Source organism: Umbelopsis ramanniana, assembly GCF_025399195.1.
Source record: "Umbelopsis ramanniana AG unplaced genomic scaffold K450scaffold_12, whole genome shotgun sequence".
Taxonomy (NCBI): Eukaryota; Fungi; Mucoromycota; class Umbelopsidomycetes; order Umbelopsidales; family Umbelopsidaceae; genus Umbelopsis; species Umbelopsis ramanniana.
In genome coordinates, this window is record NW_026252098.1 from 313,315 (window position 1) to 331,674 (window position 18,360).

Sequence of the window (18,360 nt, forward strand, 5' to 3'; positions counted from 1 at the left end):
TCCAGGGTCCTATCTCTCAAAGCGGTGGTCCAAGTGAGTCACGACAGAGGATGTATTGTGACACGAAAACCCAATGGCCATTAGTACACATGTTGCTCTTATAGGCTCTCCAAGCTACCATACATCGTGCGGTCGTCTGTTCTGAATTAGTTACCGCTATCTCAACCCCGGATACTTTCGGTACGGTTGATACGGACAATCGTAGCAGTGAGACTGTAGAACAGATGGAATTACTTGGAGGTCTGTTAATCATACATTAACGCACGTCATCCATTCAGCCAAGATTAAAAAAATTTTACCAGCTGTAATTTCACTCGGAAAGAAAGATTGTAGAAGTGATCCGATCCACCTCGCTTGGTGCCGGCCGTAAAATTTGCAATCTACTCAGTATGGATGCGTAACAGAAAAGGTTGGCTTACAGCAGCTTCACTGTATCCTGTCCGCTAGAAGATGCTCACGTAATTAGGCAGCTTGTGTAGCGACACTGGATCCCGCTTATCGTTTTTGTTTTTGTTGGGGTATCTATAGCGAACGGTAGAGCATCGTTCCATTTTCTAGGATCCCACGGTCAAAAAAAGAAGTAGCTCCGGATGAATCTTATCTCACAATCTATTACTACGGGTGGGATGAGCTATTTTAGAAATGACAAAAAACATAATGTAAATCATCTTGCCTTGCATCAAAGTAGGCCAAATGAAATATGTAAGGCTTTTTAGACTGGTTTGATCTGCCGTAACATCCTTTAGACGTCGGTACCAGTGAAATTTAGAGAACCCCTTCTTGCCATGACTGCGTTAATTTTTCACTCTCCTATTCGGATAGAGAATATTGATGAGAATGTTGCCTTTTTTTTCACAACGGTCTTGACAAAATGCATTAGTCTATTGCGGAGTTGACAGGGCAAAGAAGTAGAGCCATGCCTATTTGTGCTCGTGTGTTTGCCCTGGAGGTGAATGGATAGAAATGGTCAAATTATGATGCAAAATTATTACATGTAGCAATATGTCAATTTAATCAACTTTCTCCATTGCCATTTGGTATTTTTTTTTTTGAGTTTGTTTTGCCGGTTTGAAAGACCGAGAATTCCAGCCATACGGTAATCAATGGCGTCTCATCATTAATTATGCTCACTTGGAGACAAATGAAAGTGTACCAAGCGGCCCCTGAGACCAAGTAGTGTTCAGAAAACTCCGTAACTCAACAAAGGAAGGTGTCGGGGAAGATTACTGGAACCTCGCGAATCAATGACGTTCCATTATCTTCAAGTATGGTTGTGGCCACATAGCTGCATGTAACTGATCTATTGAGTGACACACCGCTTAACATTAATTATTTATATGAAACTTGTTGAAGATGTGTCAATTCCATAATCATATGCTTGTGTTTGAAGACGTCTTTAGGGATATTAAAAGATAAAATGATAAGAGATCCTCAACCCGCTGTCCCCCAAGGTTTCAAAATCTGGTGGCATCCTAAAATGGGGGTAATGCATGCACCTGGTGCAAGGTCATTTGGAATACAGACGCCTTTGCTGCTGCACTGCACTTTCTAGTTGAACGCAGTGTTTTTTATTTTTATATTTTATTTTCTTCTCTCCCCCTTCGTGTACGCCCTCTTCTACGGCTCGCAATCGCGCATTTTCCAATCTCTTTTGATCTTCATATTCCGTCGGTGTCGACATGAGCAATGGCTATTATCAGTCATTCTGCGCATCGTGTAGACAATGTTTGCGATGTAGATTGCGTCGTGGGTGCCGATGTACCCCCCTCCCGGTCCTAGATTGGTCCAGAGATCACACCCGAGATGGAGCGCTGGATTTTCGAAAGAAAAAAATATCAAGTCAAAATAACGCACGGGACCTACCTGCCATCAAACAGCATTTGGCACGTGAAAATCCACAGATAGATTGGAATAACATGGATGAATTTGTCGTCAACTTGTGTATGAACTGTGATAGGAAATGGCGAAAATTCAGAGACGGATACCTCCATGAACATGATCACAGTGAACCACCTCAACACTCAGCCACCACCGAGATGAGATCAACTGAGCCTCCACCGCCTCCGCACATTCGCCAACTACATCCTGAACCTACGTCGCTACACTTTGAATCCGACGAACACAACCGACCCTTGATAACGAGATCCATGGAATCTTCTCCTGAAGTGACTTACCAGCGAAAAAGACGACGGCGAGACACTGTAATGTCTGAACATCATCAACTCACAAGTTCTAATTTTGGCAAGTTGTAATCCCTTTGTTCGTTAAATTAAAAACCTTAAATTTGTTCCCTTCTTTTTTTATTTTTCTTAACTCGACTAACACGAGAATTCCCATACAGCCCTCAATCCGACAAGCCATCGTTTTTTCGAACAAGAACTTCATTTCCGCCGCACTATTTTCACACCCGATCACGCATTACAACTCGGCCTCGCTATCATTGATCTAGCAAAATCTCAACCTCAAAACCCATTGGTAGTTGACATTACCCTGAATGGCTATCAAGTTTTTAGATTTGCCATGCAAGGAACAGGTCCCGACGATGATGAATGGATACGGAGAAAGAGAAATGTTGTAGACAGATTTCGTCACTCAAGCGCCTTGGTACAGTCTCAAATTGATTATTTGGGATCAAACGCGGTTGAGCGATACCCGGTAAGTTTACCATTCATCAAACTTTACTACTCAAACTTTGATCGTTTACTAAATTAAAATATTTGTCAGATCCATGATCCACGTTACGGGTTCTATCCAGGGTCGTTCCCTATCATAGTGAGCGGAGTTGGAGTAGTAGGTTCTATTACCGTTGCGGGATCCAATTTGCGCGCTGACCACGACGTTATCATTGCCGCTCTGCAAAAACTTACCACCGAACAACCACCTCAAAACGATAAAGCGGGTCCAGAAGGATTCAGGCAACCGATCACTTAACATTGCCCATACCATATCCATACAACCTTCACGCTATGTACAGTTATTATATTCTACCAATCCCTCGCGAGCATATATAAATGTATGCATTCCTTGGTCATCAAAAGTTCGTCTTTACAACAAAATAAAGTAAAATAGCAAAAGAGTAATTTCTTTAACCTATACTTCATCCAGATAACATAAACTTTGTTGGTATCTTTGTACAACCAGAATCTAAATATTTGCATGCTGGGGGAAGACAATGGAGATATATCACTACGGTTCATGATACTTTGATCACATGCCACCATGATTTAAGACGTCAACGGTCCCTTGATGTCGACTTTAGAATGTTTACTACTACTTTCCAGCAAGCCGGGCAAAGCTGACCTGGTATCCAAGGATTTGCCGTCGCTCGATACAAAGTTGGCTTTATGCTCTGTCAGTAACCGACAAAGGGATGTTAATGATCCTAAAGCCAATTCCTGTATAATATAACCCGTCTCCACTGTTGGCCTAAACCTGTCATTGGATAAATGAGCCACGAGAAATCACGTATCACTTCAATAAGACGGAATGACTTACGCTTTACATATGGCTTTTAATGCCCCTATTCGTTCCCGTTCGACAAATTTGTCCATAAGGTAACCTCCCATATTCGGTGCATCCAGGTATAATTTGAAGAAACGATGGTAATTTCCCGTAGCCATAGAGGAGCGAACTTTTAATGCGTGACTAATTGCGGGGTCATTCTTTTGTATAAGTGTCAAATGCTTCAGGAGAGCGTTGATATCTGTTGCAAATCGGTATGAGAGATTTATACCATAGATCACGTACACCATCAAGTTACACCCACACACTTACCAGAATGGTTCTGAGCATATTGTAAATATAAAATACGATAGGCAATAAACTCATATTCTCGACCTGGTATTCCCAGCCTATATAATTCTCGTAATTGCGTTTGGCACTGATTGTACTCTCCAAGATCGCCCTGAAATACTGTCACGTTAGAAATACTTTGGTCCGCCAATTGAGTAAGCATATACAAAAAATACCTTTTCCAGCGCGATACGGGCGTGAATTTCGTACACCTGAACGGTAAATTCTGTCTGTATCCGTTGAACCTGTCAAATGAAGAAAAGTAAGAATTGGAATACGCTTTATAGTAGTACTTCAACTCTCACTAACCGTAAGGTCCTGTCGGATGGATTTGAATTGGTCACATATGTAAGAATAATTCTCTTCTGTTCGCCATTTTTTCTTCAATAAATTTAGCGTCTTCCTTAGAATTGGAACTGGCCGAACCATCGCAGGATCTGCTGCCTAAAACCAGATCAACATGTCAGCTAAAAATAATAGTAACCCAAAAAAACAACCACCACTAGCACAAGGAAAGACACATACCGACGTCAGCCGCAAGTACGGCTTTTCTAACACTGTACTCGTCCCTACTATCGCTTCGCCGCTGGTGTCAGGGCTCTAATTGAATGGTAAGCGCCTATATTGCTTTAAGATCAAAGATTTTGAGATAGTACTCACCGACGCTGAACGCTTTGTTCCTGCAAACTGCCTGGGAGGCGGACTAGATGAAGCGCTTGTTTGAAATCTGAGCTGACGACTCTCACGTTTGTACAGTTCCTGTTGAGTTTCTTTCATAGGTATGATGCCACCGGTTTTGAACTTTGGTCTATTGGATGTAACCTTTAGCATTGAGGACAAACGAACTTGGTGTGAAAAAAAATGAGTACTAACAACCCGGCCGCCAGCTGTATTTTCTTTTTGGAGGATTTTGGATTGACTTTTGTATTACAGCCGCTATCGTCAAGTGCAGTTAGTATTTTCGTAGACAAGATAAGATCGTTAAGGCAAGGTGAGGTATCGTACTTTGGTAACGGCATCTCGTTCCAATCGGTTGATTGTAAAGCACCGGCTTCGAAAGCTGTTTCAATCCTTTCCTTCAATTCTTCTTCAACTATACTTCGCTTTGCAGGCGGACAATTCTGATAACAGCTTTGCACGTACTCTCTTTTAAAGCCGAATGACAAAAATTAGGATCCATTGTCCGGAATATCGGTAATAATTATGATCTTACTTTAGTTGTGGTGGAAATTTCTTTTCATCAATGCTGCTTAATCCACTTGTCAATGTCCCTATACGTGCTCGCTTTGCTTTTTTTCCACCAACAGCGACATATGACGGCCCTGTTGAACATAAGCAATCAGTCTTTACTTCTGTATTTCTTTTGCAGTTCAGGTAAGAGGAACACGTACGAAAATCTGACATTTCGCAGAATTATTATAAGTTGGGTGACCTTGGTGTACTCTAAACTTGATTTGGCCGAAGAATGTGTGATCTCGATTGTTCTCGCTTATAAGTCGAAGGATGGCTGTCTGTAACTTTTTTTCAGTGAGAGAAAAAATACGTTGAGCAGACATGCCACGTGATCTGCGCATCAATGGATGAAATTCAGTTCTATGATACTCGGCTGCAGAATCAAAGCCCTGAACTTCTGTAGCTTTGGCATCATCTTTCTTTGTTCGATCGTTTTCTCAATTTGAACAAGGAATTAGTGCCCTTTATCCAGTGGCAAATCACACACTATCATGAGACAAAGAGTATAACACACACACCAGATGTGATTTCCTTTTTTTTTTGCGGTGTTTGCAGTTGATTCCTTCGATGTTCGTATGCGTTGATTACAATAGTTTCATTCTCACATGAGAAATGCAGAATTTGACAACGGTGAAGGTGAAATATATGAGAATGAAAGAGAAAGAAAAGAAAAAGAGAAGCGAGTAGAATAAGTAGGCGAATGAGAAAGAGAAAGGAAGATATAATAGGATGGAAAGCCATATGCTCTCTAAACACGAGGGAATAAAGTAGGCAAAGGCGTGTATCAATACACTGAACAAACGAAGATCCATTGCTCATCGCAAGAAAACATCAGCTCTCTCCAATTGTCTTGCTTATTTTTTTTGTCTTATTGGCTCTGTATAGAGTAGGTGGTATTAAAGGTTTTGTTTGTCCACCAAGTCTTCTATAAATTGAAACAGAATACTTACCAAAGTATGGGTGATCCATAGCTTCCAGAGGCGTCAATCTCTCCTGGTGATCATACCGAAGCAGCTTGTCCAAGAAATCAAGAGCTTCGTTTGAAACAAACCGTTGGTTGTCGCTTGTGATAAATTTGGACCACGGTTTGCGTGGATATCTAATAGAATGACTGCGTTAACGTACTGTGATATTTGCTTTGACCTCGTTCACAATAACATACCTTCCCAAAATCTCGTCGTACTGTTGGTCGAGCACTAGTTCATACTTCTCCACATAGGCAAACAATTCATCGGTACCTAGGACCTTTGCAATTTTAACCAATTGGTCATAATTGTCATGACCGTGGAAGAAAGGCTCCTTGCGGAAGATCTGTGACAGTGGCATTTAGTAAATTTTAAGTTGATGAAGTACCATCCAAATGATGTCAACTTACCATACTGGCATACATGCAGCCATAACTCCACATATCAAGGCTGTAGTCGTATTCTTGGAAATCGACGAGAAGTTCAGGGCCCTTGAAATACCGAGAAGCGACACGCACATTGTATTCTGTGCCTGGGTGGTAGAATTCAGCAAGACCCCAATCAATCAAGCGAAGCTGTATAATACGGATCTTAGTGATCAAAGAACTGTGAAGATTTTCGCTTTGAGTGAACCCGCCTTTACCTGTCGTTTTTCATGGTCGATCATGACATTGTGGGGCTTAACATCGCGGTGCATAATTCCTTTTGAATGGCAAAAGTCCAAAGCCTAAATTTGTCGTGAAAAGTAAGCATCATCAGCTAAAGAACAAACATAACTTGCTATCAACACAAATATACGCACCTTTAGGAGTTCATACATATAAAATCGAATATCGTAGTCTTGGAATTTTGGGTAAAGTATTTTAAAGTCGGTATTATTCACGTTTTCAAATATGAGAGATGGTGTCTTGGACTAAAGCGTAGGCGATAAAAAGTGTGAGAAGTCGCAAGAATCCAGAAAGAAAACGTGATACATAGTGTTCATGACTTGGCTTACCTGTGGGTCTCTAACGACATCCAATAGACCAATGACATTGGGGCCACCAGTGAGATTTTGAAGGATCTTGATCTCTCGCTTAATCTTCTTCTTCTTGACAGGCTTGAGAACCTTGATCACGCACTTTTCGCCGTTGACAACGTTGATACCTTCGAATACCTCAGAGTATTTGCCTCGACCGACTTTTCGAACGATCTCGTAATTGTCTTGGGACCTGTAATATAAATCGCGACCAGAGAAACAATCATGAGTTACATGTATCGAGTATTTCGGTATATAAGGGATAGTGATTCAACATGAAGATGTCTAAAGGCTTTTCCGATAACATGTCCCTCGTTGGATAACCATTCCGCTTGGAGAGATTGAGAGAATCGCTTACCCCCACTGAACTTGCAGATTGTCATAATCATAGTAATCTCGTGGCTGCTGCTGATTGACGTTAGCATAGCTCCGTGCTATACTTTGGTACGGCATGGTATTTGACAAGCAAGATGAACAGCGTACTGGAGCCGAAAAAGAGTCTCAACTTTGTGTACAACTCTTTGTCATGTGACTTATAGCACTGCACACCGCCCAAAACGAAAGAAAAAAAAATTGGTCACATCATCTCAGACCACTGTACCGCCTTACAGCCTTCTTATGCTTATAGATAATGTTACAGGCATCGGTTTTTCATGATGCTGCTGTAAGAATATTACCAATATGATGAATAAGATCTATAACCTTTGTCGGGACTCCTTTCCATCGATAATAGCCTCTTGTTCCGTTTAATGCTTGGGTACAAAAGGACCATTTTGATGAAAATATACTAGGCAAGCCCTCTTCTTTAATCGATTGCCATTTACATTGCATATTACCTTCTCGAAGATCTACTTTGTATGATCAGATCCATGTGGTAGTATTCATGGCATGCGCACAAACCCGTTATCATAAATTTTTTTGGTAGTTGTCTCAGAAAATTTAAAAAAAAAAAAAAAAAAACTTTAACTTATAATCGCTAGACGTAAATCTTTGCTAAACATGCCTTCATTACGGCAACTGAAGCGAGCATCGTCAAGCGAAAGCTCCCATAAAGATCTGAAAAAGCCAAGACGGGAGAGTTCTCGTAGCAAACTCAAAATTCCTGAACCAAAGGCGGTCATTCAACCATCGCTATCACCAGGTAAAGATGTCACTCTACGCGTGCATTATTCCTGGTAAACTCATCTCCTCACCCCTCTAAACACGTAGAGCAAATACTACAGTCGTCATGGAAGTTCCTTGAATTTGCGCAGTTTTGCCTGACTTTCAAAATCCACCTTGGATTACCACCGTTAACGATAGACTCATTAGAGTCAATGTTACTGAACAATGAGGCAACTCAAAATTCAGAAGACGGAGACTCCGTAAACTCAGAAAACACTCCAGATAACAATGATGGCCTCTCTTCAATATACTCAAATGAGCACACCAGCAAGCTAGAGGATCTAGTCCTACCATTGTTTCAAAACCTCTCGCATCCCAAGAGGTTACCTTCGTAAGTGAAGTGCAACATGATAGTCACCACTACGTATTATCCTTCAATTAACTTGCGTTTTCTGAAGAATATTTGATATAGGGGATAGTCTTCTTCGACTGCACAAATGGCATAATCTGTCTCTCGATGGAGTCAAAAGTAGTAAACCGACGGCAAACAATTTTTATCAACTGACGATGGATGAAAAAGTTGACATATTATATACGTTGATGGAGAATGTAATGGATAATCCTGGCTCAGAAATTGGCGAGCTTTGTAGGAGCGGTGATTTAGAATTCAAGGTGGGTTTCCGAACATTGCAGCACTCATGTCACCTGTTATGTCAATTGATGTCTCACACAATATATTCAGCGATACGAGTCCATAGGCACCGACACTGAAGGAAGGTCGTACTGGATGTTTGGTAGTGAACGACTTTATAGAGAGGCTCCTTTAAGTTCGGTCAAACGAAAGGTCCCAACGTTACCAAATCGACCCCACACCTACGAATTAGTAAGTCATCTTTCAATTCGCCTACAAAATTAGATTGGTGACTCATGGTCCTTATCGTTTTTCAGGTTTGCCAATATCCAGATGATTGGCGAACATTCTTAAAAGAAATAAGTTCGAAACGAAAAGGTGGCAAAGTATTTCCTCCAGACTTAGTTGAAGAGCTCAAGGTTAGAGGAGAAGGCGTCATTGAAAACCACGAGCAGAAGGAACGGGCAATCTTACGGCGAGAAGAAAAACTACATAGAGCAATTATGAGAGCCAAGGCATTTGAAAATATGCCACGGAAACGAAGCAGCCGACTGGAACAAAAAGTATATAATCCTAATCTAAATTATGGAAACACGCTCGTCGCTAATTTACCTGTGACTTTTAGAAACAAGAACGTGAAGAGATAACAAAATTAGAGGAGGAGATAGATTCACTTGAAGATATTGAAGCTGTACGGCAATATGTAGCGCAAGAACAATCGCCGCTTGAGGACTCGAAAATTGATACTGCTGACGAAATTGAAACGGTTTAACATGAAACTACTCTGGAGCTGAAAGAACAACGCAATATAGATTGTGCGGCACCTGGCGCTGTTGATTCCGTATCCCGGTTTGATGCAACTGAACTCACACCACATAAAATTATAGAACATGCATCATCTGAAATCACAGAATCTTTCCGCCAATCCGACCAGGATAAATATAATCAGATTGAAAGCTTGGGGCGCGAGACAACCACAAAATAAGAATACAGTTCCGTGGATATCCAAAGTACCTAAGTGGAAGCATCCCATTAATATCATGGATGATAGAAGAATATTCGACGATCATTTAGATAACTGTAATATATTCTATAAAGTAATACATCAACTAACAGGCGTTTAATGTATAATAAGCAGCAATTGCCAGCTGTTTACAAACAATTGACCGTGTGTTCAAGGGAGGGCGTTTAAGGTTATTTGGTGGCTATGGTGTTGAAGTGAATATTACGAAACTAACATGATTCTCAATAGTGGGCATTGGAGCGGGTAATCTATCTCCATAACAATGTCTCGAAATTCTATGGGATTCAATCACCAAGCTAAAAATATCGAATGATACGGACACTCAGACATTCGAACGTCTTTTGAAAATCAAATGGAAAGTGGATCGCTGGTACCATAGGGAACTTTATGACAAGCCTTTAGCCGTTTAACCAGTTTAAAACTTTGATAAGGCCCTGCTCACCACCTTCATCTTCAGCATTTCAGCTTCTCCTGATGGCCATTGTCCATTTTGTGTCTTGTTTATCTATAGCAGGTACATGATCATATCTGACAATCTGAACTGTGATGCGGACCACGCGCCATCTGGCTTTCAAACTCACGGTGCCGTATTCAATTCTACTCAGTATGCGCTGACTGATCACGGACCTCAATGTTCCTGATTATTCTTTACACTGTCAGCCAAAAAAAAAAAAAGCGTTCTTATTGTATGGCAGGGCAGCGCTCAGCATATTCGCCTTTTTAGTCATTGTCAGTTTTCCATCTCAGCGTCTCATTTGTTTCAGATTGTGCAAGCAGTTTGCCGTAACACATACCTACTGCTAACTCTCTTAGCTCTAGGAACTCAGAATAACGCGAACTTTGATGTTATATGAAACCAAACGGTCAAAGTCAAAATATCACGTATACGATTGGACGAAAATTTACGTCTCTAAATACTGTTTCGAAAAATTAAAAAAAAAAAATTTTTGATAGAGATAACATCCCACTCTATCGGAGCCGAGTACAGATGACGAAGCTCTGGGATATACAACGTTGTCATATCGCCGCCAGAAAGTCTGCTTCGTAATTGCTGCTGACAAGCATCAATGGTATTGCGAGAAAGTCATTTTAATGTAGGTACCACAATTACACTTCAAAATGGAAAGGTACGTACGCAAACTGGCCTACATTTAGGACGTAGCTGAATATTTCGTCTCATTTCAATAGACATATCACAATGTCTCGGGTAGCTGGTTACCGTTGCCGCTGACATGCGCCGAAATAAATTTAAGGACCAGATGAAGTACGTCTAAAGACGATCATCCAACTGAAACCTCTTCGTTTGTGTCGCTTTATCCTTTTTCCACACTAGCTGTCAGAAATAAGCGTTCACGTCAAATGTTTCATGACGCCTTGGTAATTTATGGGCAAAATCAGGATGTAATAGGAATAAAGTGAACGAAAAATTCAATTGTACAATTTTGATGCCAGTCAAATGGTTTTACAATCAAAACTTTGGTGCAATGGATGCTTTGCGAAGGATATTTTGCTGAAATGGTTTATCGCTCAAGATGTGCATGGCCTCTACATATGTAAACTGTTCAGATATTATTGATAGCATTAGTATGGAGAATAATGACAACGCATAATGTAAGGGACTTACCCATCTGCGACCACGACTTTCTTTGCATTGGTATTCACTCAATATGTTCATGACCTGGAATTCATAAGCATTGACATATGCTTTGACTCGCTTCTTTCCTGATTGTGTGAATTCTCCAATGTGGTTCGTCAAACGACCTTCAACGCCAACAATATTGGCCGCAATAGCATGAGCTGTTGCTTCAGGCTGTGGTACTTCTGCATCATCTGTCTTGGGCTTATTACAAGCGTGAGTGATTTAATTGAATGGCATGGCATGTAATGTAGAATTGTTGATTCATCACTTACCAAGACCCAATTATTGGAATTTTCGCTTTTGTTGACTAGTAGTACCCGACCTGATCGAGTATCCAGAGGTAAACAGACGATCTTGTAAGCTGGAGTCTTTTCTTTCTTATCTGTAGCCTTATCCTTCTTGTCTGAGTCCTTTTTCTTCTTATCTGAAGACTCTTCTTGTCCATTAGACTGTGTTGCTTGAGAAGGATCGTAAGATGCCAGTGCCTTATTCGTTTGATTTGGTAAACAAGCATTTGATACCGCTGGCATATTACGGCCTGATATGTACTGAGGCTCGTCGGCCTTGGAGCTGCTTTTATTGCGTGAAAAAATAGTCATTGCCTCTCAGAGTGAATTTGTACAGAGTAATTCGCTGTTACACCCTCGGTACTGAAGACCTTTTCTGCTTTTTATATACTATTTTAAGTGCAACGAAATTCCAAACCCATCGACAAAAACTTTTTAACTCCGATGCGGGTCCAAACAGCGCATCATTTCTATCACCCGATTTGCTCATTTACAGAGCATGAGCACACGCGACCTCATGTGCTTTCTTATCTAAATGGAAAAATTTATATGTAATATACAACCCCTCCTTGCGTACCTGTTACCTACGCTATCGCTGTATTTTGACAATTGAATGACATCAAATACCTTTTTTAATATGAGAAGGTAATTTTACTACTTTTGTGACACCGATCATCATCGAAATGGAAACAACGTGTGAAGTCAAGATGACAGTGGAGGCGGGTAAAGGTTGTAGAACTGCCAAGCAAAAAGACGTAACCTTGCTTTAAGAACAATGTTGCCAGCACCATTCATTCCATTTTGGGGTCGAGAGGCAAGCGTGGGGAGGTTTTGGGCAGCAGGAGGCTGAAATATTTCCTATGAGCTTACGTGAAGATGGGCAGCGTAAGGTAAAACCGGCCGGGAGTCCAACGCCATCCACCTTTTTTTTTTCTTAGAGCGGAGGTATGCGTCCAACTCCATTCTGGAACAGAGTGTATGATCCCTCTTCGGAGTCTACACGCCGTTGAATTTTCGCTGGCAAAAAAAAAAAAATTAGAAACAGCTCCTCAAAAGTGAATAAATACCGCTTGGTCAGACTTGGTGCGATTCTTCTCGCATTTCTTTTATCCTTCGCTTCTTCCTTCATTTCAGAATGACAACCGTTCATAAGGCCGCTGCACTGCCTGTTCCTCCAGCAGCACAACTTACTACAGAAGCTCAAAAGCCCAAGAAGACTTTGAAACATGTACGTATCTGGTTGTCAATTGTGTGATGATACTTGAGCCTAACCAAATCATTCTATGTAACAGTCCGCAGGTATTCTTGCCATTGACAAAGAGCATCGTACTATCCTTTTGGTTTCAAGCTTGAAGCGAGAAGGAGCCTGGGTTCTCCCCAAGGGAACTTGCATGACTGAGCCTCAGGTTGAAGCTCCAGAATCAGCGGCACGCCGTATAGCATGGGAAGTTGCAGGTGTCCGTGGTGAGCTCAGAAAGAAGGTCGGAACTTTCACGGAAGCAGGAAAGAAAGGAAAGATTAACGCTTACAATTGGATGTACGAAATGGAAGTCTATAAGATGGAAGACATATGGCCAGAACAGGACCGTAAGAGAGTTTGGGTAAGTTCGACTTCATTCAAATCGAATGACTATAGGATGATCGTCAGTTGCTTGTTGAGCATCGTTTAACATCGCTTATATCAGGTATCCTACGAGGACGCTATGCGTGCTACAGCTGACAGACCTATCGCTCAATTGGCCATCAAGCACTGCTCATTATCAAACTAAACGACCGTCCACTGTCACTTCATATCCATTCCGACTGATATTTGTACATGTCTACGTCGTATGCCCTTAGATCGGAATAGTTTCCTATATCGTAATACCTTTAATAGTAATCGATATATAATGTATGTAGCACTCTCTCAGTGTAGGGGCATGCTGAGAGCTAACGAAACAATAAATGCAATAAACAACAAAAAATGAAATATGCTAGTGCATTGGAGAAAAAATGTAGATGTGGTCGTCGTCGTTTGGTGCTTTCCTAGATAGCGGTTGCAATGTGATATGATGTGACATTTGATCGTAGTGAATGCTCAATGATGCACCGCCGCTGGATTCAAAGAAGACGACCGAAGAGCTTCTTGCATATAAGGCTTTGAAGCGGTGACAACCAGAGCCTCATCGAAGGTAAACTACGAAAGCAAATTGGCATTCAATTTACTCGTTATCACCATGCCCATTACCAACAAGAATTCACTCAAAGAGCACACTTACCCATCGTCTTTCCCTCTTCTTTTTCTCAGGCCATTTCTTCATTATTTCATTAATGTGCATTTCGAATATACAATGGTGCGCTTTAGCGCTTCCTTTTTTGGTGGTTTCCACGAAAGTTCCAATTTGCCTGGTAATAGTACCACGAACTCCGGCTTGAGAAAACGCAAGGTTGAGTAGACGACAACGGTAGAGGTTCATTAAAATAAATAATCACCTTCTTCCCATGTTTCTCTGGCTGCCGCTTGAGCTTGAGTTTCATCATTCTCCCATCCGCCTTTGGGCTGTTTGCAAAAACAGTACAAATGCTTAAATTTTGCCGCTATCACCTTTTTCAGACAGAAAGTAGCATCATCCAATCGTACTTACCAGTACCCAAACTCCTTCATGTTTGCTGCTTGTGATGAGTAGTACACGGTTTGTTCTTGGGTCTATAGGTATGCAGCCGGCAACCTTATATTGTTGAAATGGTTAATGTGAAATAATGGTTACCATTTAATACCAATTGCTGGAGTAGTATGCCAACCATTCATAATGATCACGATAGCATACCTGCCGAACGTTGTCTTCATCATAAACTTGGTTTTGTCTACCTTCTCTGGCTTCTTCGGCGTACTGCATAGGGTATTTCTTTCGATAGAATGGTAGTAGGCGAGTGATTACGTTTCAAATTCCTACCGATCAGCGCTTCTGGTATTTCCAGGTTGCCTTCCAATCGAACATCGGAGATTGAATTGAGCTGGAAAATTTCAAAAAAATATCCCGCAAGCAACAACGAGTTCGCTGTCATTTGAAGGCTAATCGCAGACTAAGGTGATATTACTCCAACAAAAATTCCTTCCTTCGCTTTGAAAACGTTCATATTATCTACTGTTATCTTTGTAGAGGCTGTTGAATGTGATTCCATTGTTTCACAAACTCTCAAACCTTATGAATCTCACAAACAATCAAAAAGTTACAACAAGCCACTTCCCGATGACACTTGATATGGAACGATTTTTGGGTGAACAAAAAAAGCAATATATTTTGATAGGTAGCAACATCTGTTGAAGGTATTTGCACCAGGCACTCCCTCTTAACGCAAATTTACATATATTCACATAATCTCCCACAAATCTTCCAAGGCACAGCACACTTTACCGCAAGCCACAGAAGCTGAGAGTGCGTAGTCGGAGACACCTGTTGCATGGAAGTAGAACGATGTTAGTATATGGTCTTCCCCGTCAGTTAAGCCTTATAGTCACGTACCAATCTTTTCATCTACATAGGTATCGGCAAAATCGTCTTGTCCTTTAGCCATAGCTCCAATAGCAACGCATACGGGTACATCCTCTGGTATTTGCTTAAAGTAAGGATACAAGCGAACCTTGGGCGCATCCCAAGACATGGCTACAAACAACATTAGTGCGCTGAAACTATATGATGTTGCGTCTCATTGACACGTCGTAAAGCTTACCAATTTTTTTGGTGTTTTCGGGCAGGTACTTTGTAATGGGTCCTTGGACCACCTCTAACAACTTTTCGGCTCCAGTCATGCTTACAATGCTCTGCTTCTGCAGAAGTTGGACTATGAAGGTACAGATTTACCGTTAGTGTGAACGCGAAATTGACAGGAAGTTCAGGGCATAGTGCCAAGCTTACCCATTAAACCCGAAAAGCGCTTGAACGTTCTTGGTATGCGACATTCAGGGTTGATTCGGATCAAAACATCCTTGGCGGTATGGATGTACACCTATGATAATACACCGTCAAACAAACGCCTAGAGAAACAAAAATGACGTGAAACATACCTGAAGGTGTCCAGATTTGTTCAATGGACTATCCATCAAAGTCAACAGGCACTAAATTACAAAAGAACTTTCCTATTAGCTCGTTACACATAATGCAGTTGGTCTGCTTCTCGATTGTATCGATTGACACCGCAGACACTATGGACGACTCATAATGGTAGCTGGGTCCCGGTCCCGCGTGGCTGTTCGAGTTACATACCTGATGTACGATATCAGGTCTAGCCTCAGCAATGTCTCTATTGAGACGCTTGAGAAGAGCTTGATGATCGTCGCAATTCAAAAGTTGGATCTTGTCTTGCTTGTATGGATGGACCTGAGATGCTTCGAGCGACGCATTCTCGAGGACAACAATAAGTCTTCGCGAAGTGGAGGACGACGACTTTGAAGCTTGGTTTTTCATGATAGCTTCATTCTCGTCAATGTCGATTCCATCATCCATAAGTTGATCGTGATTGTCTGCCACCTTGTCCGCCATTCTATTGTAATCTTCCAAACAGTTCCGGAATACAACTTCCAAAAAGGATTATACAGCCTCACAAAAAAAAAATTGATCGGTGTTCAGTGCACGTGACTTTGGGTCTTCTTTCCTGGCAAGTTCCATATGCTTCTTGATAACCTCATGTCTACGGACTTTGGCTATTGGAGGATGCATTTGAGATACATTTATATCTCAAGGGACAGCGGTATGATTGCTGGAAAACGCATGCGATAGTAGATAGCGGATGTACGAGAATATGCAATTTCAATAGCCCATGAACAGTGCCTCAAAAGACTTTTTGCACAACCTGCGCCTTCTCATATCGCTGGCAGCACAGCCATGTTATGGAATGTTTTTTTAGCCGGTATTCTCAATCAAGAACATGGTTAGGATTTCCCTTGTTGTGACTAAAAAATTTTACCCGCGCCGAAAGATCTGATAAGGAGTCGCGCGCGAAACATTTTTATGACCTGCACTAACACGAATTCAATTATTCCAATATGAAGCATGTCTAAGCAAGAAAGTATATCCGAAAGGCGGTAAATCTTCATGGGCTTGTGAAATCGTCAATGGTTTCGCTGTTTAAAGTGGAATAGGCAAGAAACATTCACGGCTCTTTCTATTCCGTCAAACGCACACTGCAAGAGCCTCTACATGCAAGAAAGTTGATTTGAATATTCTAATTCTTGTTGTCCAATTGTATAACTGAGCATCTTGACAGTGTTAATTAATGTCTACCATTGACAGTATAGTCAGTCGGATAAGTTCATTTTGGTATTCGAAGAAGCGCGGCATATCGGTCCGATGAGCTGCATCTGGCCATTTCATATTTTTCAGTTCTAACTGTATTGCAAAAACGAAAGGAATACTAGAATTAACAATGTTTTTTACTCTCGCCCATTCAATCAGCACGCGAGAGAGAACTTCAACTTTTCAAGTGCAACTATTTGACATTCTGTCTATACAAATACCAAATCTATAAGTGGTGGGAAGTTTTTTGAGAAAAAAAAAAAGGTTCGAACGGAGGAAATAGTAGTTGCTTATAATAAAATAATTAATGGTGCGTTGGCTTTGATCCATCAACTCTCATATTTCGGGTTGCTGAAGGCATCTTGACAGTTAGGCCATCCAAATCTTTGTTCATGGCAATCTGACATCCGAGTCTGGAACTAAAGAACACAACATTAACATTCTTTGCTTAATTCACACAACAAAAAAGAATTCCTACTAACGTGTCAGTCAATCCAAAAGCAAGATCCAGCATGTCGTTCTCTTCGTCAGTGGGCTCTTCCATCTTGTCATAATATTCTTGCTCACAAATAACGTGACAAGTCGAGCAAGCCAAAGAGCCTTCACACGCACATTCGAGCTCAATATCATAGCGCTGGGCAAGATCCAGCATGGTATCTCCTTCTGTAGCCTTCACATCAATCTTTTCTCCCTCAGGTGTGATGAAATGAACGGTATATGGTCTATACAAGTCAAAAAACATCAGTAAGTCTCCAGTATACAGTCAGAATTTTTCATTTATATGTCATACCCATCTCCTCGAGCAACACCTTCTTTGCCGTGTCGAAGAGCTGGGAGCACACTTGTGTTTTAGTTGAATCGTTAAAGCATCTGTAAAAAGCATATATCCAATTCTTACCTCCAAAAGTGGAGAAGGACATGGCAGGAAGCGTTGAGGGTATTCTTCTCGCAGAAAGTGTTCTGCTTGGTCGAGCTGGGGATAGAATTTGACACACAGCGGCTGATCGCAACACTTTGGCGTAGTTGCCGAGCATGGTGAAGATTAGAGAAAGGTGCACTGGTCTTTGCTGTGGCTTGTTAAAGATGAAATTTAACCGTTTCCCGGGTGTGTCAGATTTCTGAACTCAGACAAAATACCCCAAAGCGATAGATGAGGGACGAGGGCTATAATCATGTACAAATCGATGCCAAACTTTTCATACTTGATATCTATAATTCATGTACATTCATTAAAGTTGTTACTCTTTCGACACGCCGTAGCCAGGATACGTCCCAACTCCTCCACCAATGCCTCTCTGGGCAGGCAGAGTCAAACCTTTCCAATTTGGTCATTGTTGAATGGGAGCAATCAACAAGTCAACCGACCACGTGGATCAACTTTGGCACTTTTGAAG

The 18,360-nt window shown here is 41.3% G+C and overlaps 10 protein-coding genes across 10 annotated transcripts; 3 read left to right on the top strand and 7 right to left on the bottom strand.

Moving 5' to 3' along the window:
• Positions 1 to 1,479: 1,479 nt before the first annotated feature.
• On the top strand, positions 1,480 to 2,958 carry K450DRAFT_230216 (uncharacterized protein). Its single transcript, XM_051587215.1, has 3 exons — positions 1,480 to 2,241; positions 2,342 to 2,655; positions 2,725 to 2,958. The coding sequence occupies exons 1-3, from the start codon at positions 1,680 to 1,682 to the stop codon at positions 2,929 to 2,931; spliced, it is 1,083 nt and encodes a 360-aa protein (XP_051446984.1). The 5' UTR covers positions 1,480 to 1,679; the 3' UTR covers positions 2,932 to 2,958.
• Positions 2,959 to 3,088: 130 nt separating this feature from the next.
• K450DRAFT_230220 (uncharacterized protein) lies at positions 3,089 to 5,280 on the bottom strand. Its single transcript, XM_051587216.1, has 11 exons — positions 5,184 to 5,280; positions 5,006 to 5,114; positions 4,798 to 4,938; positions 4,666 to 4,728; positions 4,453 to 4,600; positions 4,318 to 4,392; positions 4,102 to 4,236; positions 3,969 to 4,037; positions 3,775 to 3,904; positions 3,496 to 3,703; positions 3,089 to 3,432 (listed from the first exon to the last, which is right to left on the bottom strand). The coding sequence occupies exons 1-11, from the start codon at positions 5,194 to 5,196 to the stop codon at positions 3,225 to 3,227; spliced, it is 1,299 nt and encodes a 432-aa protein (XP_051446985.1). The 5' UTR covers positions 5,197 to 5,280; the 3' UTR covers positions 3,089 to 3,224.
• A 202-nt stretch (positions 5,281 to 5,482) lies between these two features.
• K450DRAFT_230225 (uncharacterized protein) lies at positions 5,483 to 5,913 on the bottom strand. Its single transcript, XM_051587217.1, has one exon. It carries the CDS (start codon positions 5,842 to 5,844, stop codon positions 5,515 to 5,517), a length of 330 nt encoding a protein of 109 aa, XP_051446986.1. The 5' UTR covers positions 5,845 to 5,913; the 3' UTR covers positions 5,483 to 5,514.
• K450DRAFT_230226 (uncharacterized protein) lies at positions 5,483 to 7,494 on the bottom strand. Its single transcript, XM_051587218.1, has 9 exons — positions 7,367 to 7,494; positions 7,147 to 7,201; positions 6,988 to 7,077; positions 6,793 to 6,903; positions 6,634 to 6,717; positions 6,401 to 6,565; positions 6,188 to 6,336; positions 5,976 to 6,124; positions 5,483 to 5,902 (listed from the first exon to the last, which is right to left on the bottom strand). Exons 1-9 carry the CDS (start codon positions 7,459 to 7,461, stop codon positions 5,880 to 5,882), a joined length of 921 nt encoding a protein of 306 aa, XP_051446987.1. The 5' UTR covers positions 7,462 to 7,494; the 3' UTR covers positions 5,483 to 5,879.
• A 454-nt stretch (positions 7,495 to 7,948) lies between these two features.
• On the top strand, positions 7,949 to 9,582 carry K450DRAFT_230230 (uncharacterized protein). Its single transcript, XM_051587219.1, has 6 exons — positions 7,949 to 8,149; positions 8,218 to 8,503; positions 8,571 to 8,784; positions 8,855 to 8,995; positions 9,061 to 9,306; positions 9,369 to 9,582. The coding sequence occupies exons 1-6, from the start codon at positions 8,008 to 8,010 to the stop codon at positions 9,513 to 9,515; spliced, it is 1,176 nt and encodes a 391-aa protein (XP_051446988.1). The 5' UTR covers positions 7,949 to 8,007; the 3' UTR covers positions 9,516 to 9,582.
• Positions 9,583 to 11,002: 1,420 nt separating this feature from the next.
• On the bottom strand, positions 11,003 to 12,032 carry K450DRAFT_230241 (uncharacterized protein). The gene is made up of 4 exons (XM_051587220.1): positions 11,928 to 12,032; positions 11,679 to 11,855; positions 11,392 to 11,607; positions 11,003 to 11,325 (listed from the first exon to the last, which is right to left on the bottom strand). The coding sequence occupies exons 1-4, from the start codon at positions 12,003 to 12,005 to the stop codon at positions 11,236 to 11,238; spliced, it is 561 nt and encodes a 186-aa protein (XP_051446989.1). The 5' UTR covers positions 12,006 to 12,032; the 3' UTR covers positions 11,003 to 11,235.
• Positions 12,033 to 12,734: 702 nt separating this feature from the next.
• K450DRAFT_230246 (uncharacterized protein) lies at positions 12,735 to 13,686 on the top strand. The gene is made up of 3 exons (XM_051587221.1): positions 12,735 to 12,921; positions 12,986 to 13,294; positions 13,379 to 13,686. Exons 1-3 carry the CDS (start codon positions 12,829 to 12,831, stop codon positions 13,460 to 13,462), a joined length of 486 nt encoding a protein of 161 aa, XP_051446990.1. The 5' UTR covers positions 12,735 to 12,828; the 3' UTR covers positions 13,463 to 13,686.
• Positions 13,567 to 14,623, bottom strand: K450DRAFT_230249 (uncharacterized protein). Its single transcript, XM_051587222.1, has 5 exons — positions 14,501 to 14,623; positions 14,318 to 14,401; positions 14,166 to 14,256; positions 13,952 to 14,103; positions 13,567 to 13,869 (listed from the first exon to the last, which is right to left on the bottom strand). Exons 1-5 carry the CDS (start codon positions 14,567 to 14,569, stop codon positions 13,771 to 13,773), a joined length of 495 nt encoding a protein of 164 aa, XP_051446991.1. The 5' UTR covers positions 14,570 to 14,623; the 3' UTR covers positions 13,567 to 13,770.
• A 317-nt stretch (positions 14,624 to 14,940) lies between these two features.
• K450DRAFT_230254 (uncharacterized protein) lies at positions 14,941 to 16,249 on the bottom strand. Its single transcript, XM_051587223.1, has 6 exons — positions 15,938 to 16,249; positions 15,739 to 15,789; positions 15,590 to 15,680; positions 15,405 to 15,515; positions 15,197 to 15,337; positions 14,941 to 15,127 (listed from the first exon to the last, which is right to left on the bottom strand). The coding sequence occupies exons 1-6, from the start codon at positions 16,211 to 16,213 to the stop codon at positions 15,045 to 15,047; spliced, it is 753 nt and encodes a 250-aa protein (XP_051446992.1). The 5' UTR covers positions 16,214 to 16,249; the 3' UTR covers positions 14,941 to 15,044.
• Positions 16,250 to 17,157: 908 nt separating this feature from the next.
• K450DRAFT_230258 (uncharacterized protein) lies at positions 17,158 to 17,738 on the bottom strand. The gene is made up of 2 exons (XM_051587224.1): positions 17,449 to 17,738; positions 17,158 to 17,385 (listed from the first exon to the last, which is right to left on the bottom strand). Exons 1-2 carry the CDS (start codon positions 17,706 to 17,708, stop codon positions 17,271 to 17,273), a joined length of 375 nt encoding a protein of 124 aa, XP_051446993.1. The 5' UTR covers positions 17,709 to 17,738; the 3' UTR covers positions 17,158 to 17,270.
• Positions 17,739 to 18,360: the final 622 nt, after the last annotated feature.